This window comes from Protobothrops mucrosquamatus, unplaced genomic scaffold, assembly GCF_001527695.2.
Source record: "Protobothrops mucrosquamatus isolate PMUCROS unplaced genomic scaffold, P.Mucros_1.0 scaffold3020, whole genome shotgun sequence".
Classification (NCBI taxonomy): domain Eukaryota; kingdom Metazoa; phylum Chordata; class Lepidosauria; order Squamata; family Viperidae; genus Protobothrops; species Protobothrops mucrosquamatus.
The window spans coordinates 52808-76661 of record NW_015389035.1 but is presented as its reverse complement, the minus strand read 5'-3'; the positions used below and the strand labels follow the sequence as shown (position 1 = coordinate 76661).

At 43.7% G+C, this 23854-nt stretch overlaps 2 protein-coding genes across 2 annotated transcripts; both read left to right on the top strand.

Moving 5' to 3' along the window:
• Positions 1-1764: 1764 nt before the first annotated feature.
• On the top strand, positions 1765-8604 carry LOC107296885 (interferon-inducible GTPase 5). Its single transcript, XM_015826238.1, has 2 exons — positions 1765-2402; positions 6566-8604. Exons 1-2 carry the CDS (start codon positions 1810-1812, stop codon positions 7767-7769), a joined length of 1797 nt encoding a protein of 598 aa, XP_015681724.1. The 5' UTR covers positions 1765-1809; the 3' UTR covers positions 7770-8604.
• Positions 8605-14888: 6284 nt separating this feature from the next.
• On the top strand, positions 14889-21993 carry LOC107296888 (urokinase plasminogen activator surface receptor). Its single transcript, XM_029286165.1, has 6 exons — positions 14889-15072; positions 16338-16472; positions 17313-17453; positions 18639-18782; positions 20208-20345; positions 21782-21993. Exons 1-6 carry the CDS (start codon positions 14889-14891, stop codon positions 21991-21993), a joined length of 954 nt encoding a protein of 317 aa, XP_029141998.1.
• The last annotated feature ends 1861 nt before the right edge of the window (positions 21994-23854 follow it).

Sequence of the window (23854 nt, the reverse complement as noted above, 5' to 3'; positions counted from 1 at the left end):
AGTCATGAAGGGGCCAAAGTTTCCCTCATGCTGGCTGAGGAATTCTGGGAGTTGAAGTCCACAAGTCATGAAGGGGCCAAAGTTTCCCTCATGCTGGCTCAGGAATTCTGGGAGTTGAAGTCCACAAGTAATGAAGGGGCCATAGTTCCCCATGCTGGATGAGGAATTCTGGGAGTTGAAGTCCACAAGTCATGAAGGGGCCAAAGTTTCCCTCATGCTGGCTGAGGAATTCTGGGAGTTGAAGTCCACAAGTCATGAAGGGGCCATAGTTCCCCCACGCTGGCTCAGGAATTCTGGGAGTTGAAGTCCACAAGTAATGAAGGGGCCATAGTTCCCCCATGCTGGCTCAGAAATTCTGGGAGTTGAAGTCCACTAGTCATGAAGGGGGCCATAGTTCCCCAACGCTGGCTCAGGAATTCTGGGAATTGAAGTCCACGAGTCCTAAAAGAGCCAAGGTTGCCTACCCCTGGTCTAGTTTAATAATAATAAGAACTAGGGGTGATATGATAGCAGTGTTCCAATATCTCAGGGGCTGCCCCAAAGAAGAGGGAGTCAAGCTATTCTCCAGAAACCACCACCACCCCTCCCTGCCTCTTTCTAGCATGCCCGGCTAGATGGCCTCATAGAGAACGGGGTTTCTCTGACTTGGCAACTCTGAAAGTGTTGTGGACTTCAACTCCCAGAATCCCCCAGCTAGTGTGAAAGCCAGAAAATAAAAAGTCTGGCCTAGCTGTTAAAACGCCAGTCTAGAAACCAGGAACCGGTGAAGTGAGTTCTAGTGCCGCCTCTGATATGAAAGCTGGCTGGCCATTTATTTTATTTATTTTAGCGTACGGCATATCATACGTGGACTGGCAATATAAATTAACATTTCGACAAGATTAGTAGAACACCCACCCACCCCAAAAATAAAATAAAATGTGAGGTCCTTGGTGCTCTCTGAGCTTGCTTGTGTTCTTGCAGACGTTTCATTACCTTAATTAGGTAACAACATCAGTGCTAGTAAAATAAAATGTGAAGGGTGTGAAGTTAGTTCGTCTCTTTATGGTGCACCCTGGGTAGTGTGACTGTGAATTAAACAAACTAGCAACTGCTGGCAGCCAGACTACTCTGGATTTTCCAGGCTTTCAAAATACATGTCAACGAAACTTTGGGCCAGTCACTAGGAGACGGTGAATTCTAGTTCTACCACAGACATGAAAGCTGACTGGGAGGTTTTGGGTCAGTCAACTGGGAGGCTTTGTGTCAGTCATTCTGTCTCAGCCCAACCCACCTTGTAGAGGGACTGTTGTGGGGAAAACCGGAGGAAGAAGGAATATTAGGTATGTTTGTCACCTTGATTTATGTGCAAAAACAGTAGAAACAGGATAAAACCTTTTTTTAAAAAAATCCCTGATTTTGGTGGCCACATCTTGGTTGCATCATTGCCTAATTTGAAAACGTCGTTATGATTTGTTAGTCTTGTTGAGCAATGAAAAATGGAAGAAGCTTGAATAAAGAAAAGAACAATAAGCACTTTTTTTTGGTAAGGGAAGTGAAAATGTACCCATCCCAATTTTTATGGGCATGCAGTGAAATTAAATGAAATTATTATTACCTTGTTGTGCTCTGGGCCTGAGACCAATTGATTTTGATTTAGTGTAGTCAACACTTGTGACCGAGCGCTGCTTAAAATATCTATAGCCGTGCTTAGGATTTGATTTTAGTCTAAAAAAAAAGACATTTCTTCCATTCTGACCTTTGTCTTTCCTTCTTGAAGGGTTTACAGTCTGCACAGAAGAAAAGATAATTTCTTCGTCAACACCGAACATGTCCTCAAAGACCTCTCCAAACTCTGCTCCGGGTTCCCCCGATTGTGGGGACGTTTCTGTCATCTTTGTGGGAAAATCTGGAGTCGGAAAATCAGCTCTTCTGAATGCCGTACGGGTGATGACCGAAGATGATGTGGGATCAGTCCCCGTGGGAGCTCCGGTGAAATCTGAAAAGCCCATCATGTACCCTGACCCAATTTACAGTAATTTACTTCTGTGGGAGCGCTCAATGGATGGCAAGGGACATGCGGATCAATGGATGAGAGAGGCTGACCTGATTGTATTGGTAACTGAAGACAAGTTTGAGGATTCTCACGCCCGCCTGGTGTTGGAGGCCCGGCAGGCAGGCAAAAAAGTGTACTTTGCCCGGTCCAAGGCTGATCTGGAACTTCACACTCTCAAGCGGTTGATGGGACAAAGTTACAATCGGTCAGAAGTCCTCCAGGCCCTCCGGGAGGCCTGTACTGAATCTCTGGGGACCCTCCCGCTGGTGGATCCCTTTGTATATCTGATCTCTGCTTTTGAGCCTGGTGCACTGGATTGCCCCCATCTGCGAGAAGATTTGCTGAAAGACCTGCACCTATATGAAAGGTTGGTAGGACAGCCGGCCGACCGAAAGGTGGAATTGCTCTTGAAGGAAGGCGAATATACGTGTCCCAGGATAATGTCTATGGAGATTCTCAGTCATCCAGGTCATGGTTGTCCCAAAGATGCTTTTTCACGAGGCAACTGGACTTTCTTGGCAACTGAAGTGTTCTGGATCATGGGTTAGAATGTTTGGCATTTATTGGGTTAAGCGCTGTCTCCTTAAGAGATGGCTTATGGGTAATGTAGTTTAGCTATTCAGTTAATATATTAGCAGGTCAGTAGGAGGAGCTACTAAGTTTATCACAGGATATCCTGGCTACGTGCCAGTTTGGAATGTTCTTTGCCTCCTGGAAATGCACCTTTGGGACACCACTGCAGGATAATGTTGCAGGATCCAACCTCACCGGAACCAGAGGTTTCGTCTTCCAAGCTTTCAGACACATGCTGGAGCCCATCCTCTTGCCAGAATGTGTGTGTGTGAGAAGATTGTGAGGAAAGTTCCTTGAGGATGGGCTCCAGCACAACTCCAAAAGCTCGGAGGACAAAACCCCTGGTCTTGGTGACCGACCCAGATTGGATCCTGGAATTGCTGCCTCTTGAGTTCTGGTTAAAAGACTCCCGATACACTAACATCCTCCTATTTTCCATAGCTGATCCCCCTGGATCACTTTCCCAGGCTGATATCTCCGAGGCTGAGAAAGGGAGGATGGAAACACCAGTGCCCACATTCAGAGAACTCCTGAATGTGCTTTATAAATGTTGCAATCCGTTGTCATGTTGGCATGATGGTTGTTTGTTTTAGTATTAACTTGCTGTTAATATTGTCCTTGGTGCTCTGAGCTTGATTGGAGATATTTCATCGTGCAACTAGGTAACCTCAACAGCGCGAGTAAGTGTGGAGTTTGCTCCCTGTTTATGTACAGTACAGATAGTCTTTGACTTACAACTGGTCACTTTAGCGACCATTCCAAGTTACAATGGGTTCTCCCCAATAGGTACCTATGACCTGGTTCTGAAGTTCTAACAATGAATGTGACCGCATTTATGCCACTCAGCAACTGGCTTGCTCAATCACATGACAGATTTATATTTTTGCCGAAAATTGGCATTTCCTTGTGTTTGGCAAAACCATCCGGTAGCAAACAATGGCTTCATTTCATGACCGCTGCAAAAAAAGGTTATAAAGTCAGGTCATAAAGGACCTCCTTTATGACAGTTGAAACTTACAGCTGCGATGGGCAGGCTCCATTACTGTCCTAAGCCAAGGATTATCTGTAGCTTGTTCTGCCAGTGTTGATGGGGTTCCAGTTTTCCTCCTCTGTGGTTCCTTGATTAGGCTATGGGTTCCTGCTTGATAGTCTGGTGTTATTTCCTGCTTATCTGGGTGTGGGTTGCTAGGGAGGATATGTTTTGGGACTTTTTGCTTCCTTCTTAGCCTCTTATTGTCTCTTTCCTCTGGTGTGTAAACATGGTTGATCTGCAATGTGACAATGAATAGAATAGAATAACAGAGTTGGGAGGGACCTTGGAGGTCTTCTAGTCCAACCCCCTGCTCAGGCAGGAAACCCTATACCAGGGGTAGGCAACCTTGGCTCTTTTATGACTCGTAGACTTCAACTCCCAGAATTCCTGAGCCGCTGGAAACCTCTTCCCTGAGCATGGCTGGCTGAGGAATTCTGGGAGTTGAAGTCCATGAGTCATAAAAGAGCCAAGGTTGCCTACCCCTGCCCTATACTATTTCAGACAAATGGTTGTCCAATCTTTTCTTTAAAGCCTCCAGTGTTGGAGCACCCACAACCTCTGGAGGAAACTTGTTCCACTAATTAATTGTTCTCATTATCAGGAAATATCTCTTTAGATCTAGGTTGCTTCTCTCCTTGATTAGTTTCCATCCTTTGCTTCTTGTCCTGCCTTCAGGCGCTTTGGGGAATAGGTTGACCCCCTCTTCTTTGTGGCAGCCCCTGAGATATTGGAACGCTGCTATCATATCTCCCCTCGTCCTTCTTTTATTAGACTTCTAGTGCTGGAGCATTCATAACTTCTGGAAGGAAGCAGTTCCCCTGGTTGATTGTTCTCACTCTTAGGAATTGTCTCCTTAGTTCTAGGTTGCTTCTCTCCTTGATTCATTTCCATCCGTTGCTTCTTGACCTGCCCTTGCGATGTTATCTTATAATGTAATGAAACATCTGCAAGCATGCAACCCTGAACTACAGAGATTCTGTTCTATTAGCTCAGTGTTTCTCAACCTTGACAATTTTAAAGCATGTGGACTTCAACTCCCAGAATTCCACAGCCAGCAATGCTGGCTGTGGAATTCTGGGAGTTGAAGTCCACATGCCTTAAAATTGTCAAGGTTGAGAAACACTGTATTAGCTTATTGACTTAGATCAGAGGTCGGCAACCTTGGCTCTTTTATGACTCGTGGACTTCAACTCCCAGAATTCCTGAGCCAGCCATGCTGAGGGGAAAGGGAGAGGTTTCCATGCTGAGCCATGCTGGCTCAGGAATTCTGGGAGTTGAAGTCCACGAGTCATAAAAGGGCCAAGGTTGCCTATCCCTGACTTAGATGAGCTGTGCCAGAATCCTGCCCAGGGGGCAGAGTTGAGAAACTGATTGTGGACAACGTGGACTTTTCTGTTTAGATATCATTGTTAATCATTTGGAATTAGATTTATTTCTCTTGAGTAGAGGCAGTGCTCAATGTACGACCACGATCCAGCCCTAAATTTCCATTGCTGGGCAAGACACTTGCGAAAACGAGTTTTAACCCCATTTTACGACCATCTTGCCACAGTTGTTAAGTGAATCACTGCAGTTAAGTTAGTAATACCGTTGTTAGGTGACTCTGGCTTGCCCTTTGATGTTGCTTGTCAGAAGGTCGCAAAAGGGAATTGCATGACCCCGGGACATTGTGACTGTCGTAAATATGAATCAGTTGCCAAGTGTCTGAATTTTGATCATGTGACTATGGGGATGCTGCAACAGTTTTAAGTGTGAAAAACGGTCTTACTTTTTTCAATGTCATCGTAACTTTGAATGATCACTAAACAAACTATTATAAGTTGAAGACTACCTGTATGTTATAGAAGACCAAATCATTTGTAGGTCCTTTTTGGAGAAGCGACTTTATTTTCCAAAGGACTTTGCAATGCATATTTAATATTTTGTCTGCCTCTGTTTCTCCCGCTTGGGTTTACCTTTCTGGCATTTAACCCTGACACGGGATTTTAATCCAGGTTCTCCATCTCGGAGTCCTAGTGGACAATCACTTAGATATGAGCCAGCTGCGTGTTGCAGCTGCCAAAAAAGCCAATACAATCCTAGGCAGCATTAACAGAGGGATAGAATCGAGATCACGTGAAGTATTAATACCACTTTACAAGGCCTTGGTAAGGCCACACTTGGAATACTGCATCCAATTTTGGTCACCACGATGTAAAAAAGATGTTGAGACGCTAGAAAGAGTGCAGAGAAGAGCAACAAAGATGATCAGGGGACTGGAGGCTAAAACATATAAAAAACGGTTGCTGGAATTGGGTATGTCTAGTTTAATGAAGAGAAGGACGAGGGGGGACATGATAGCAGGGTTCCAATATCTCAGGGGTTGCCATAAAGAAGAGGGAGTCAAGCTCTTCTCCAAAGCGCCTGAAGGCAGGACAAGAAGCAACGGATGGAAACTAATCAAAGGAGAGAAGCAACCTAGAACTAAGGAGAAACTTCCTGACAGTTAGAACAATTAACCAGTGGAACAACCTGCCTCTAGAAGTGGTGAATGCTCCAACACTGGAAGTTTTTAAGAAGAGACTGAACAGCCATTTGTCCGAAATGGTATAGGGTTTCCTGCCTGAGCAGGGGGTTGGACTAGATGACCTCCAAGGTCCCTTCCAACATTATTATTATTATTATTATTATTATTATTATTATTATTATTATTATTATTATTATTATTATTGATCTTCGCACAGTCAGCCAGATGTTCAGACTGGATTTGGCATTTTTGTCTACCTATCGAGTCCTTACCAAGGATCTGGGATAGGCAGATGTGGATGTTTTTATTATTTTTATTATTATTATTTATTATTATTATTACAGTGTTGTTGTTGTTGTTATTATTATTATTATTATTATCCCCCGTTCCTTTGACCGTCTCTTGCCTCTTTCCACAGGGTGCAGAAGCCTACCCGCTTCGACTATGAAGAGTTCAGTGAAAAAGAGCTTGCCGAGATCCAGGAAGCCTACGAACTGGGAGGCCTCTCTGAGGTGGTGACTCGAATCCAGTCCAGTTTGGAAACCATGTGGAACACCCAGCTGGATATTGCGGTCACAGGAGAATCGGGCGCTGGAAAATCCACCTTTGTTAATATCTTGAGGGGCCTGAGCGATGAAGCGGAAGGGGCGGCCGCAACGGGAGTGACCGAAACCACGATGGAGCCCACGCCGTACGCTTATCCTGGGCACGCCAACGTCATCCTGTGGGATCTGCCTGGTATAGGAACGCCCAACTTCCAGGCTGATAAGTACTTGGAAACGGTGGAGTTTCCCCGTTACGATTTCTTCATCATCCTGGCTTCCGAGCGGTTTAAAGAAAACCACGTTCGTTTGGCCCGGGCCATTGTCCAACAGGGGAAGCAGTTCTACTTCATACGCACCAAGATAGACAATGACTTGGACGCCGAGCGGAGGAAGAAGAATCCACCCACGGAAGCCGAAGTTCTGGAGGTGATCAGAAGGGACTGCCAGACCAAGCTTTCCAAGGCTGGGCTGAGCGATGCCAAGGTGTTCCTTCTCAGCAATTTTTACCTGGAGAAATTTGACTTCCAGGCTTTTGAGGAAACGCTGGAGCACGAGTTGCCCGCCCATAAGCAGCAGGCTTTTCTCCTGTCTCTCCCCATAGTCTCTTCGGCCGTCATAGAGAAGAAGAAGAAGCTCCTTCACCAGGAGATCTGGAAAGTGGCCTTGGTTTCCAGTTTGGTCGCTGCTGTCCCTTTGCCGGGCCTGGCCTTCGCCTGTGACGTTTCCATTTTGCTGAAGAAGTTGTCCAGTTACCGGCAGGACTTTGGCCTTGACGCAGCATCTTTGTCCAGACTGGCTGAACGATCCGGGAAGTCCATGGAGGTCTTGAGAAAAGAAGTACACAGCTGCCTAGGCCGTAGCATCAACAAGGATGTGGTGGTCAGTTTGCTGGGGAAGGCCACTGGAACCGGCCTGATGGTGGCCAACCTTTTCCTCCACCGCTTCCCGATTTACGGAGCACTGGCCTCGGGGGGTATCTCCTTCCATACCACCTACTCCATGTTGAGGCAGTGCCTGGAGGAGCTTGCTGCTGACTCCCAACGCGTTCTGATAAAGGCCTGCGAAAGCAACGTCTGATGCGGTTAAGACAGTTTACCTGTCTGGTCCCCTCCAACTACAGTTCCCATCATTCTCAGCTGGTCTGGCTTCTGGCTGCAGGAGAACGACTTTCCTCGTTCCCGTTTCTGATCTTCCCTGGATGTCTTGTCTTGTCGTGGAGGCTCCTCGCTTAGCTTCTGTTACTAACAAGCTACTCAGCACCATGGCCTGTAGAATCTTGAGGACTAGGAGCCAGTGTTTGCTTTGACTTTGATGTTCTGGAGACCATGTTTAGATGAGCCACTTGGTCTCAGAAGGTTCCACTGGCCCTATAATTATTTATTCATTTAAGTGTATTGCCCCTCTCTCTTCTGGCATGAGTTTGAATGAAATTTAAGGTTTTTGTGGCAAATTACTGCCCTAGCCCTGGGATGACTAACCAGAAGAGGAGGGGAAAGAAGGGGCATAACATCTAATCATATTTTCCAGAGTTAGATCCCAGTGTAAGCCATAGAGCTTTTCCAACGGGAAAACTTAGTTGGAGCATAAGGCTTGAATCTTAAAATTTCCCTGTTGCTTTATTTATGGTGACGCTCCCTTGGCTTGCCACTAGAGGGTGGTGTTGGTCACATGGCTGGCTGGGGAATTCTGGGAATTGAAGTCCACACTTGATGAGGTGGCAAAACACTGATTGAGACACGTGTTGAATTGCAATTGATGGGTGTCTTGCAGGGTGTGTGTGTGTGTGTGTGTGTGCATCAAATGTATATAAAATAGCATGCTGTGCAAAGGATCAAACAAGACCTTTCCCCCTCTGTTTCCTCCCATGCTGTAGAAATGTTTCTCAAACGCCATAAATAAAAAGATGCTAGAGAAATACAATTATGTCTCAAATAATTCTTTGAAGTGCCACGTTGACGTCATTGGAGCAGTTTAGTCGTGCTTCCTCGATGGTAAATCTATCGGGCTGAATGCCCTCATTTTACTGCTTCCTGTTTGGTGAGGGTTATAGGTAATCTTGGCTCTTTTATGACTTGTGGACTTCAACTCCCAGAATTCCTGAGCCAGCATGGCTCAGCATGGAAACCTCTCCCTTTCCCCTCAGCATGGCTGGCTCAGGAATTCTGGGAGTTGAAGTCCACAAGTCATAAAAGAGCCAAGGTTGCCTACCCCTGGGTTAGGAGAAGAATGAAAAATTGTTCTGCAGTTTGAAGGCTGGATTTTGGCAGCGCAAACTTGAGGGAATTGGTTAGGGGACTCCCCCCCCCCCCCAAATAGGCTGTTGGTTGAAGGGCAACTGGGCAGCTGCTCTTAAATCAGATTTATTTCTGCTCCTAAGCCAAAGAAAATTAAAATTAACATCTTTCTAAAGCTAATTCCAGTCCCAGATGAGCAGCTGCCAAGAAGTGGAGCTTGATTGACTTCAGATCATGTAGAATATGCTCTTTGGAAGCACCCAAGCAACATTTCCTATTTGTAACTGCACAGTGTTGCCAACTCACCTTAAGCCTCAGGAGAAAAGCAGATTGTCAGATTAAACTGAGACGAAAGTAGAGCAAAGTGGGGGTGGCGGATGGCAGGAACACCTCATCTCTGCAAAGACATTATGTAAGGGTACAGATTCTAGAGCCAAAATGGAAACCTTCCTGGGCCTTGCACAATTTGTGGGTCAAAAGACCCTGCTATTTCTTGGGCCTGGGGTATGCATCACACTAAATCGTGGCATGATAACAGGGTCCTGATTCCCTCAGGTTATGCCACCACCCATGGTTTATAGGCCACAGGAGTAGTGTACATACAACACCGCCCAAACTAAACGTATCACATGGTGGCTTAATGCAATAGTGCAGTGTATGCATTCAGAGGGTTGCTAAGGGCCCATGGCTGTCATCTAGAGATGCCAGAATGACACCAATTTGTTCTTCGTACAGGAGAGATACGGTACTCTACAATCATAGCATGACTCAAAGCAAGCAAGAGTTAAGAGTTCATTCTGGTCTAAACTTGTGGAAGTTGTTTGGACTGGAACTTGGAGCTTGTTATGACCTCCTAATTCATAACATTCTTCATGGTGTTATGGACTCAAATTCTAACACTCGACATTTTGAGATGGTATTTTGACCAGCCATAAAGATGTTGGAATCTGGTGGATTAGAGAAGACTCCTAGAGAGACATTTTGGCTGGATTCACACAATCTCTTTAACCTGACACTCTAGATAACAAAGTGTAGTTGCATTCGCCTAATATGCGATAGTCAAGTAAAACCATAGGATGGTTTAATGCAACACCTGATTTATTTATTTACAAGTATTTGAACTGTATGTCTCTTACTAGACTTTAGATCACTGTGGTTCGGTAAGTGACACCAAACTGATGGTTAAGGCAGCACGTAGCTTCTTGGGACAAGCTGAATCACAAACGACTCAACACCAACTGTTTTAACCCACTTGAGTGATGTTGTCTGAACCTCAGCCTCCTCCCGTTAACGTTTCAAGCAGCTAGTTAAAGTTAGGTTTCCAGAGAAGGTGCTGTCAGATAAAAATTGGGGTGACTTATACCTTAAAAGCCTTCCAGGAGTTATTTTGGAGAAGACCTGAACCTCAGTAGTGCAGTTGAAGGGGCCAACATTTACAAGATTTCTTGTTAGCTTGTTGGTCGAATTGTTAAATGTGTTGCAATTTAACTGTCTGGTGTCTGACATTACGGTGCCCTGTGGTCTAACTGAACATAAAGGTTGACTCAGCCTTTCATCCTCCCGAGGTTGGTAAAATGAGGACCCAGACTGTCGGGGTGGGGGCTGCTTGGTGCTCTCTGAGCTTGCTTGTTTTCTTGCAGACGTTTCATTACCCAAACTAGGTAACATCACCAGTGCTAGTAAGTTTATATTTGGGGGGCTTGCCCTGTCAGTGTTGGTGGGGTTAGTCTTAGATATTCTTCAGTTGGGCTGTTCACTGTTAGCTGTGCAGCAGTTTCTTGATTGGGATATTGTTTACTTGATGGTTGATCTGATGTTAACCTTGGAGTTTATGCTGATCTGGGTGCTGAGTGCTGGTGGAGAGATACTAAGGGTCTTTTTGTTCCTTTTTGGGTTGGGTGATGGTCTCTTTTGCATAGTCTATAGATGTTGTTAATATCTATGTATCTATGGATGGCTGAATTCTAGAAATTCCTTGGCGTTTTTGGACTTGGCCTCGTTTAGGATTGTCACATTTTCCCAACTGAAACGGTGGCGAAATCTGTCATTTCGTGTTGTGAAATGGAAGCATTTTCATCATGTCTTCTGACTGCTAGCTGGTGTTCATGGGTGCGTTCTGCCAGTCTTCTGCCTGTTTGTCCTACATAGTATGTTGTCCTTCTGGGGCTGTTGGGTCTTTTGGTCTGCCTAGGAAGCTTTGAATTGCTTGCATTGGCTTCTGAGTGCTACGCTGATTGATTGTCGGGGGGGGGGGGCAATATGCTGAAATTGCAAGAGTGTGTTGTAAAAGCACTACGGGGTGGTATATATAAGTCCAAGTGCTATTGCGACAATAAAATATATACGCCTCATTCAGAGGAAGGCAGAGAATGGAAGGGACAAGGATGGACCGTAAGCAGAGTTTCATCCAAATCGAGATAGCTCTTTTGAGAGGGTATTAAAAAAAAATGGAACAAAGTAAATGTGGTATTGAATTTGGATTGGCCAATGAATGCCGAAGAAGCAGGAAACCCCACCCTTCTGAAGGAGGGGAAATCCAACCATCTTCCTTAGCTTGGCCATATTTCAGTAGGGATGCATTCCAGACGTTTCTTTGTCACATCAAGTTCATCAACTGCTGGTAAGATAATACAAAGGGGTGGCTCGCCAGATCACTTTCCGTAGCTTCTTCTTTTAAGCGACCTTGAAATGCTTCACTCAGGTTTTAAGTCTTTGGATGTCTTTTCTTAGAGGTTGTTTGGATGTACTTGATCCTGCTTTGGATAAGGAAGGGTGGGTAAATGGGAATGAAGGAGGTTAGGGGCGGTTTGTCTCCAGCAGAAAAGTAATAAGGCCAGTTTTGAAAATTTCTTTCTCCTTGCTCTTTATGGATAGATCAGGGGTCTCCAAACTTGGCAACTTTTAAGTCTTCTGGACTTCAACTCTCAGAATTAGTAGTAACTGTGAGAGGGACCTCGGAGTCCTAGTGGACAATCCCTTAAATAGGAGCCAGCCGTGTGCTGTAGCTGCCAAAAAGGCCAACACAGTGCTGGGCTGCATTAACAGAGGGACGGAATCAAGATCACGTGAAGTATTAATACCACTTTACAATGCCTTGGTAAGGCCACACTTGGAATACTGCATCCAGTTTTGGTCACCACGATGTAAAAAAGATTTGAGACTCTAGAAAGTGTACAGAGAAGAGCAACAAAGATGATTAGGGGGTTGGAGGCTAAAACATATAAGGAATGGTTGCTGGAATTGGGTATGTCTAGTTTAATGAAGAGAAGGACGAGGGGGGACATGATAGCAGTCTTCCAATATCTCAGGGGCTGCCCCAAAGAAGAGGGAGTCAAGCTATTCTCCAAAGCCCCTGAAGGCAGGACAAGAAGCAACGGGTGGAAACTAATCAAGGAGCGAAGCAACTTAGAACTAAGGAGAAACTTCCTGACAGTTAGAACAATTAACCAGTGGAACAACCTGCCTCCAGAAGCGGTGAATGCTCCAGCACTGGAAGTTTTTAAGAAGAGACTGGACAGCCATTTGTCCGAAATGGCTGTCTTCCAACTTTATTATTATTATTATTACTATTATTACTATTATTACTATTGTTACTATTATTACTATTATTACTATTACTATTGTTGTTTTGTTGTTGTTGTTATTATTATTATTATTATTATTTTGGGATTTGAAGTCCAGAAGTATTAAAGTCTGGAGACTCTTGGTATAGATCCTACTGTCAAGGTTCAGGGGCAGAATATGGACCCATCCAGTAGATACTCATTTCTGAAACCAGTTGCGGACAAATTCCTTGGTCTCTGAAGCACATTATATAATTTCCTATTTTCCCGTCTTCTCTGATAGAGTTGCTATGATGGATAAAGGGTCCATTACAATCTTCATTTTCTGTCTTGGGATGGGTAAGTAAGCAAATCATTGCTCTCTGTTGTTGTGTGTCTGTAAGACGCACATGAAACCTCCCTCCCTAAGTGTCGTTCGGTATTTGAAATAATATAAGTATATATTGTTTTAAGCTAAAGTTGTCTGGATGATTTATAAAACCAAAACAAAGATGAAGTCTTCAAGTTAGGTTTGTAGTCTAGTGATGTCATGATATGGAAGAGATTTTCTGGTGCCTCCTTCCATTAGAAAGGTTGCTGCAAACAACCAATCCTTCTTAAACAGGGTTGAGTGGGACCTTGGAGGTCTTCTAGTCCAACCCCTGCAAGGTGCCCCATATATAAAAAGCAGTGTTTTCTGTTATCAGCCTCAACGTAAGATCACAGGAAACAAAATTCATATTAGTCAAATCAACTCTCTGCTGGTTTATGGAGTAATGTAATGGGCAAGTCAGAAAAAAATGATTAATTCAATGGTTAAAACAGTGGTTCTCAACCTTTTTAATGCCGCGACCCCAACCGGTCGTAAGTCGAGGACTAAACCGGTCATAAGTCGAGGACTACCCAACCGGTCGTAAGTTGAGGACTTTCCCTGCCCGGGAGCGCCGCGCATGTGTGGTTCCGCCCGCCCCCTGCGCCGGCTGAGGCAAAGCTGGCAAGCGGCAGAGACGGAGCAGGCCGACCACCAGCTGGCCCAGCCCAAGGGACGTAAGGCACCCGCCGGAAAAGGGGAAAAAATGGACAAAAAAAATGGCGGACAGCCTTGCTTGGCGACCCCCGTGAAATGGTCGATCGACCCCAAATGGGGTCCCGACCCACAGGTTGAGAACCACTGGGTTAAAAGCAAAGCATCAAGCATATTGCAATGGAGTGCAATTGAGAACAAGGGCAAAAACTAGGCGATTAACGAATTAAAATTGGAATGTTTTAAAGTGAGATTTTCATTCAGAGGACAAAGCATAGAGCAGATCCAAGACATGATAAATTAGTGCAATCAGGGGAAGCAGTGAAGAATATTAAAAAGGAAAAAAAAATCAGCTTGGGGAAAATAATTAATGGCTAGATAATTAATGGTCTCCCAGCAATAACGATGCTTCTTATCATTTCGATAAACCACAAGCATAGGAGGCAACCTTATCAGTTTGTTTAACTCACTTCTCAGGGGAAATTACCGTGTCAACCAAACCAAATTGCTTTTCCCCCAAAGAATGAGAAAATGTCATCCCAAAACAGTGTTTCTCAACCTTGGCAAGTTTAAGAGGTGTGGACTTCAACTCCCAAAATTCCCCAGCCAGCTGTGCCAACTTAAACTTGCCAAGATTGAGAAACACTGTTCTACAAAGCTCTGTGGTTATATCTGGATAGACCTCCTGAGAAAGCCTGCACGTCAACACGATCAGCTTATTTATTTCTGTGTATTTATTTATAAAGATTTATTTGCTGCCCATCTCTTAACCAACGACTCTGGAGAGGCTAGATCAGTGATGGCGAACCTTTTAGAGACCGAGTGCCCAAACTGCAACCCAAAACCCACTTATGCATCGTCGGGTGCTGGGTGGGTGTGGCCCATTGGGTGGGTATGGGCCATTGGGTGGGTGTGGCTGCGGTGGTAACGGCAGACTGGGTGGGACTAAAAAGTTCAATCAATCAATTCCAACTTTGCAAGATCTTTTTTTTCCCCGCGAGAAGTTGAAATTGACTGATTGATTGAACCTTTTTTTTTTTTGTACACGGCGGCGGAGGCCTAAAGCGAAAAGATTTTATAAAACCCAGCTGAAGGCCTAGGACTGGGGCGACGGCACGCGTGCCCACAGAGAGGGCTCTGAGTGCCGCCTCTGGCACCCGTGCCATAGGTTCGCCACCACGGGGCTAGATGCACAATTTAGCGACACGTCCTACACATTTTTTATCACCCCTTCAGGGTGGCTGTTGCGGTCTTCCAGATTGGTGTGGTCGGAAAATATGGGGAACATTCATTCCTAAAATCCTGAGCCAGGTTTGGAAAGACGGGATTACGCAGGGCAGAGAAGGAAGAAGTGAGCCAGGAATTCTTGCAAGTCCAGTCCCGCCATATCTGGAGAATGTCGCTTTGGAAAGATTATGAAATTACATTGTTTGGTGGCGTGTTGATTCTTTTTCTTTCAGCCAATAGCTTGGAGTGCCACAAGTGCTTAATTAATGAAGGGAACTGCTCTAAGGCCCCAGTGGAAGTTTGTAAGCCCAACCAAAACTCCTGCTTCTCCATGATCAAGAAGTACCATGGATGTAAGTCTTGTTCTTCAAAGGGTTGTGTCTGTGTGGAGGGAACTCTGAGTCAGTTTGTGTCTCCCTTAGTAGATTTAGAGTAGAGTAGAGTAGAGATGTTATTGGGCTGCACGTTTTATCTGACTCTTATCTAGTCTGTGGCTCTTCCTTCTGTCTCTTGAGGTCATCCCCACATACGATTACAGACAGTCCTTGATTTACAACATTCATTTAGCGATCGGTCCAAGTTACAATGAGCACTGGAAAAAAGTGACTTATGACTGTTTTTCATGTCTATGACCGTTGCAGCATCCTCATGGTCACGGGATAAAAATTTAGATGCTTGGCAACTGGCATGCACTTATGACGGTTGCAGTGTCCCGGGATCACATGATGATCCCCTTTTGTGACCTCTTGACAAACAAAGTCTATGGGAAAGCCAGATTCACTTAAGAAACATCTTATTTTTTTTCCTTCCATATGTTTTATTGATTTTTTAAAACATAAATCATTTAATATTTGGTAAACAGTGTGTTCGCTGGGTTTACCTTTGTAAAGAAAAATAATTAACAATTGGTTTCTATAATCCATAATCCACATAGTACATTTAGTTGATTTCCCCTTTTCCCCAAAATGTCTTCTTTGCAAACCTTGAAACAATACAGTTCTTACTATTTTGATAAATAACAGTTACATATATGATTCCCCCCCCCAATATTCCTAGAAATAATGATCACATCAATATAATATTTCTTTTCTATCTAATCATTCTGGTTGCCTCATTTTATATCCCGTTACAGTCCTTATTTAGATTTGTTTCTCCCATAAAGTTCAAAGCATTCTTGCTGGTTAAGATTTTCTCAATGGTTAAAGATTTAAATCCATTTCCCCCATATAAACCATCTCAACACTTTTACATTTTCTTAAAGAATAGGTAAAAACAGTAAAGTAAAGAAAAAGAGAGCAAGAGTAAAGAAACAAAAAAAAGTAAAATACTACTTAAAATATATATTCCTCCTTAATAAACATCTTATTAACTTAACAGCTGCGGTGATTAATATTAACGACTGGGGCAAGAAATGTTGTAAAATGGGGCAAAAGTTACTTTATCAGTCTTGCTTAACAATGGAAATTTTGGGCTCAAGGGACTACCTATACAACACAATAACTCACCTCATAGATTGCAACCAACGGTGCAGGATAATTGTGCCACTCCCCAAAAAAGTCTTCAGAGAAAACTTCCCCATGACGATAAGTAACCTCATAATTTATTATTTTCCCGGTAGTGAACGCAGATACAACCAAGCAGGGCTGTGGCTCCGCAAATGCTTGCCGGCGGTACCCGGCGGGAACGGAGGGCTCCTTGTTCCGAACAATGTGGTGTTGCTCTTTAAATCTTTGCCAACCTGTGACTTTGCAAGGTACGTAAAAAGGGGCAAGCCACAAAAGCGTGTCCGGATCCCAGAATGTAACACTTTCTGAGGAACTCTAGGTGGCTTGTGGATTTGTGACTTTGTAGTGCAACGAGTTGGGGGCCGTGAGACGTACAATAGTTGGCTTGAACATGTCAACTTTGCTGCCAGTGAAATAATGCAAATTCGGTCCAAGATGCTATAGGCCAGGGGTCCTCAAACCTTGGCAACTTTAAGACTTGTGGACTTCAACTCCCAGAATTCCTCAGCCAGCAAAGCTTAATCTGTAGCAGGGGTCCCCAAAAGCTTAATCTGTAGCAGGGGTGTCCAACCTTGCCAATTTAAGATTTGTGGACTTCAACTGGCTGAGGAATTCTGGGAGTTGAAGTCCACAAATCTTAAATTGGCAAAGTTGGACACCCCTGCTACAGATTAAGCTTTGTATAACAACACAAACCACTAAACCCAAAGGGAATAAAACGGGAGCAACTTGCTCAAGACCTGCTTATCACCAAAGCTGGCTGAGGAATTCTGGGAGTCGAAGTCCACAAGTCTTAAAGTTCCCAAGGTTGAGGACCCCTGCTATAGGTGTTATTTGCTATCCCTTTTGCACAGGGATATATATATATATTTACTATACCATGTGGATCTAATTTGTGGGGCTTCTATCCCTTTCTCTTACTTTCCATGCATTCTGAAAGGATCAGGAAAACTTTAAATATTTGCAGATTCGGTTTTTTGGGTAGGTTCCAGGACGTTTGCCCATATGTGTGTGTTTGGATTGCTCCCCATTATGGAAATTGGTGAGTGAATTGAGTAAGTTTTCTCCTTGCCTGTCATTTTAAACAGTCAACCGAGATGGATTGCACAATGGGCTGGTGTGTCAAAGTTGCATTGGGAACGAAGATGAATGTGGTTTTACGGCCCCTTCGCAGCAATGCTACGGGAGCGCAGATCGATGTGTGCAAATTTTCCAACGTTTCCTTCCAGGTACAAGTGGGTGTCGATGTGAGATAACGTGGCAGGGTTGTGTGACAAAACGCACAACTTCTCTGTTCCGTTTGATGGACAGAAGGTTTCTTCGTGGTTTCTGTTTGTCGCTTGGAATTTTCTATCCTAGTGAAAAATAGCTACTTTCCTATTGAAGAAAGACAATAAGAGAATTAAAAAAAAAAACCTCTCCCCTTAAGGTGCAGCAATTTGCTGTGTAAATGTAGCTCATGAGCAGTTCAGGACCAATTCAACTCAATCCCTTAGCCACACTGAAAAAAAAAAGTAGCACAAATTTTGCAGAAAGCTTTTAATTAAAAGTACAAAAACTCAAGGTTTTATTTTATTTAACTGGCCAACCTGTGAATTTGCTTCTGAACTTGTATATGTGTGTGTTTGGGTGTATGTGTTTGTGTGTGTGTAAGTAAATTCACAGGTTGGCCAGCTAAATATATATAATAGAAGAATATATGGAATTATTTTTAGTTGAATGGTTATGGAAATCTTCCCAAATTAAAGCAGACTTCTTGCATCATAGTACTCTGGGAACTATTAGGGAGGTGCCATCTTCACCCGCTTTTTCTCACACGGTTTTCTCGGGCTCCTCTGGAATGCAGCCCCTCCCTCCTGGGAATCCAGACTACATTCCATCACATTCTGTCACACCGTAATATGAATGATTGAGGGAATTAGGTCTGTGTAGTCTGCTGAAAAGGAGGACTATGGGGTGACATGATAATACTCTTGCAGTACTTGAGGGGCTGTCACAGAGAATGTGTGTGTGTGTGTGTGTGTGTATGTGTCTTTCTGTGTGTGTGTGTATGTTGATGTATTCTCCGAAGCGGTAATGGGAGAAGTAGTAATGGGTGGAAACTTAAAAAAAAAATCCAATCTAGAAATAAAGAAACATTTCCTGACAGTGAGAACAATTAATCAGTGGAATGAATAATCTCTAGAAGTTGTGAGTGCTCCATCACTGGAGGTTTTCAAGAAGAGACTAGACAGCCATTCCTCTAGAATGGTGTAAGGTAACCTGTCGGAGCAGGGAGTTGAACCCGAAGACCTATAAGATGCCTTCCAATCGTCTTATTCTGTCTTCTACAAGTATTGCTAAAGCACTTTGAACAGATTATGATAGACTATGATCCTGGTGCCTAAGAATCACTGGATGACTGTCCTCTTCAGGAGAAGAGCTAGAACCCATCATAAAGGGATGTGGAAATAACTCCTTCCAAGATCTGCAGGTGCTCTACCAGATTGGAAAAGACTTTGCTTTCCTTGACCAAAAAGTTTGTGGCCAACCCAACTGCAATAATAGAAGTTTTCCAGGTAAGTCTAACAAAGTCATTGTACTTCTTTTTTTTCCATCCTATTCTGTCATATTGTCAAGTGCCCTGAATCCTTTGAAGTGGAGTGATATAGAAACAGAGGCATGAATAAATGTAAATATAAATAGCTACCCTCAAACCCTATCCAGTTCACCACTAGATGACAGTAAAGAGGTATGGAAATATAATTGATTACTGTAATAACGTGTTTCTCAATCTGGGCAACTTGAAGATCTGTGGACTTTAACTCCCAGAATTCCATGCTGGCTAGGGCATTCTGGGAGTTGAAGCCCATACATCTTTAAGTTGCTCAGGTTGAGAAACACTGACTTAATCTACTCTGCCCGGAATCTTTACTAAAGTCAGATGGAGTAACAATTGCACAATCTCAGCAATAATCCGTTTATTTACAGAGAACGTCTTTTTGGAAACTGTGCCTTTGTTTTAAATAAAAAAGGATTATAACAAGACATAATAATCATAAAACAAGCAGAGTTGCTGAAAGGGAAGACAAAACTGAGTATCTTTTTATATATATCGGTATATGCTGTGTCATTGTTAAATAATTTTTTTTAAGGAAAATAAATAAAAATAGAGGCAGATAAATAGCTCAAGTCCACACAGATTAAGCAAATGCCAGTTTTGGGCAACAACATTGTAAATCACGGTGACATGACCATGGGATGGCCAGAAATGTGGGCCGTACCCAAAATTAGGTCACATGACCCCAGGGTTGTGACCTGGTCCATTGAAACAATTACAATGAGAAAAATTAACCAGTGGAACGAGTTGCCTCCAGAAGTTGTGGGTGCTCAAACACTGGAGGTTTTTAAGAAGAGAATGGACAGCCACTTGTCTGAAATGGAGTAGGCTCTCCTGCTTGAGCAGGGGTTGGACTAGAAGACCTCCAAGATCCCTTCCAACTCTGTTATTCTGAAACTCAGGAATCGTGTTATAAGTACCTTTTTTTTGGGGGGGGGGTTGTCGAAACTTTGAATAGTTGCTAATCAATTGTAAGTCAAGGATTCTTTAGATTGAAAAGCAGCTGCTGCATTGATTTTCCTAGAAAGCAAATTCATGGTTTTGGTTTTGCATTATTTTATTTGTCTGTAGGCATTCTTTTGCGGCCCTTTTATGTGATCGTTTTTCTGTATTTGTACATTTTAGTTTATAATCCACCTAAAGTTATTTGGAAAAAAAATATGGGAATGAATGAACGCAAACAACGAAGACCAGTTTTCCTCTCGGCTCAGTAATAAGCTTACCATAAGTAAAATCTCTACAACTTTCTACTTTCTACAACTCTACAACTTGCCTTAACTTCCTCACTTCTTCCATTTCATCTGCTTCCCTTCAGGCCTTCTGGTGCCCACTTATCATTGCTAGAAACCATGATCAGCGCCTTTATGTTTTTTCCTGCCTGCAGAGATCCTCACTGGACAGCCCAACGGGCTACAGTGTTATACTTGTCGGGATTCAGGCCGTGGAGAGAGCGCCTGCCACAAAGGGCAGATCTTGAGGTGCCCTGGAGCCATGAACCGATGTGTGAGCATCATAAAAGGAGGTAAAGAGAAGGCTTAAAATTGAGCTGATACGAAAGACAGAAAAAGAGAGGTGAAAAAAAATCTCTATACAGGTAGTGCTCAACTTAAGGCCATGATTGTTTAAGGATTATTTGAAGTTACAGCAGCATTGAAAAAGTGACTTATGACCAGTCCTCACACTGGTGACTGTTGCAGGATCTCCATGATCATGTGGTTAAAATTGGGGTGCTCGGCACCCCAATGTTTAACATAGTTGCAGTGTCCTCTTATCTACCCCATCCATCCAACCAGCCACTACATCCATCCATCCATCCATCTATCCATCCATCCATCCATCCATCTATACATCCACATATTCCTCCATCCGTCCATCCATCCATCCATCCGTCCGTCCATCCATCTATCCATCCATCCATCCATCCATCCATCCATCCATCCATCCATCCATCCATCCATCCATCCATCCATCCATCCATCCATCCATCCATCCATCCACCCCATCTATATATACTTCTGTATATTCCTCCAGCTATTCCTCCATCCATCCATCCAATCATCCCATCCATCTGTAAATTCATATATTCCTCCAGCCTTTCATCCATCCATCCATCCATCCATCCCTCCATCCATCATATCAACCCATCCATCTATACATCCATATATTCTTCCAGCCACTCCATCCATCCATCCATCCATCCATCCATCCATCCATCCATCCATCCTATCAACCCATCCATCCATCCAATCACCCCATCCATCTATAGATCCATATATTCCTCCAGCCACTCCATCGATCGATCGATCGATCGATCGATCGATTGATCCATCCATCCATCCACCCATCCATCCATCCATCCATCCATCCATCCATTCCTCCAGCCACTCCATCCATCCCCAGATACCAGACAGGCACAATCATCCCTGTTAAAATAGTGCAGCAAAATGGCTTCACCTCTCAGGAGACTCTCCCTGCCCCATTACTGTGCAGTTTAATGCTTCTCTTCCCACCTTGCCTGGTTGACTCAATTTTCTTGAGATTCTTCTTCCTCTGTTTCTGTAGTGGTTATAATTTTTACAGGGATGCGTTGCTAGCCCATCACTCAACCCTCCTCCTTTCTCATACGGGCTTAGGATTGGCAATGGCGGAGTCAGTACTGGAGACCCCTTGCTGCCCAATATGCTAGATAGCATGAGAGAATCTAATGTCAATGCTAAATGCTTCCCAGCTCTGGCCTCCATCTCCTGCAAAAGCCCACACAATGGTTTTTTTTAAAAAACAAAACCAAACCAGGGAAATCTTCTTCAGATGCAGTGTAAAATTTCCTGTTGGGGATGCATCACTGGGCACAAAACTTTAACGGCGCTATTTAACTGTTTAAGTTCTCTTGGTTCTTCCATCAGAAAATTACGTTTTAAAAAAGTAATTGCCACATACCCTTTTGTTATTGTTTTCCAGAAAATAAAACCACAGCGGTGACTGTCCAAAAGGGCTGCGCCACGGAATCCATGTGCAGGAGAGACACCGATATATATTTTAGACTGAAGAGAGAAAATTCTCACGCTGAATGTTGTAAAAGCAATCTTTGTAACAAAGCCCACCGTCCTACCAGCCCGGAACTGGCGATCCTTCTTAGTTCATGGTTCGTGGTGTTCAAAGTCTATCAATAACCACCCCAAGTTCCTTTAGGGCACAGAAATAAATTTGGGACATTTTGGTGGTGATTCTTTTTTTTTTTAAGCCTCCGTCACTCAAATGTATAATAACCTTTGTTGCTTTTCTAAAAATGTGGCTTTTCTTTCTCCCAGTTTGCCCGCTGAGAAGATGAGGTCTCATTTGAGTTGACCTCATTTTTAGGTGAAACAGAGATATATAGTTAGGCCACAGTACAAAAGTGGATCGATACTGCCTTTCTCCAAAATGTTTTCTCAAACTTTCCAATTGAAACGGAAACCTTGGTGTTCTCCATCCAAATACTAACCAGATATTGACTGTTGGAAGTAAAACTAGAGAGCGTTAAAACTAGTAGAAAAATGAAATTCCCTCACACATAAAAGGAGAGGATTTTGATCACATTCACACTTGGAATACTGCATCCAGTTTTGGTCACCACGATGTAAAAAGGATGCTGAGACTCTAGAAAGAGTACAGAGAAGAGCAACAAAGATGATTAGGGGACTGGAGGCTAAAACATATAAGGAACGGCTGCTAGAATTGGGTATGTCTAGTTTAACAAAGAGAAGGACGAGGGGGGACATGATAGCAGCGTTCCAATATCTCAGGGGCTGCCCCAAAGAAGAGGGAGTCAAGCTCTTCTCCAAAGCCCCTGAAGGCAGGACAAGAAGCAACGGATGGAAACTAACCAAGGAGAGAAGCAACCTAGAACTAAGGAGAAACTTCCTGACAGCGAGAACAATTAACCAGTGGAACAACCTGCCTCCAGAAGCGGTGAATGCTCCAACACTGGAAGTTTTTAAGAAGAGACTGGACAGCCATTTGTCNTAGGGCAACAGTTTTGGAATCAATGTATCTCAAATCAGCCAACTTAAAGAAGGCACCCCAAATCTTGGGATTCATTAGTCCCATTGAACTAAAATTTGACAAAGTTGTGGCCTTTTAAGTGCCATCGCTTTCCCACGCCAGTCTGCTGCCACTCTCAGGCATGGTCATGCGATTATCATTTCCAAGGATGCCTGCCAGCTTTCCCTAAGGAAAGACGATGGGGAAGCCGGCAGGAAGTCAGAAGTTGTTCCTGCTTCCACTGCTTTTTTTGCCTGCCAGCGGTCGACACCGTTTCTCTATTTACATAAGGAAATTTATTGTTCCTTACCTATATAATGCTGGGAAAGATGGAGGGCAAGAGAAGAAGGGGACGACAGAGAATGAGGTGGCTGGATGGAGTCACTGAAGCAGTAGGTGTGAGCTTAAATGGACTCCAGAAGATGGTAGAGGACAGGAAGGCCTGGAGGAACGTTGTCCATGGGGTCACGATGGGTCGGACACGACTTTGCAACTAACAACAACAATCTATGGAATCTTGCCAAACTAAAGCAAAGTACTTGCATAATTAAAGATATACTCTGGAGTACATCTAGGTAGGAGCTTCTTTCTCCCAACCAAGGTATCTAAACTTCTCTTGGTCCTCTGGAATGCATCCCCTCCCTTCCAGGAATCCAGACCACATTCCACTACATACAGGTTTTCTAGTAATCCACATATATATATGTGTGTGTTTGTCCAGCTATATTTTTAGGCATGAATATGCACTGTGTATAGCACACAAGCAACAATCTCCTGTCTGTCCGATAACATTAATAGTACCAGTCTATGAAATTTTATAGAATGAGAAATGTGTTTTATCTCACAAGTGGCAAAAGGTCTTTTTCCTTTTCTGCCTCCTGCCGCAATGCTCTCAATCCTCGCTTGGGGAATAGCTGCAACCAGATGTCCTGGTTCATAAAGAGGCAGGGCAATTACAATAATGAAGGAGGTGCAGCCAACTCAGGGAGGGGCCTTTGATCTGCAGAAGAT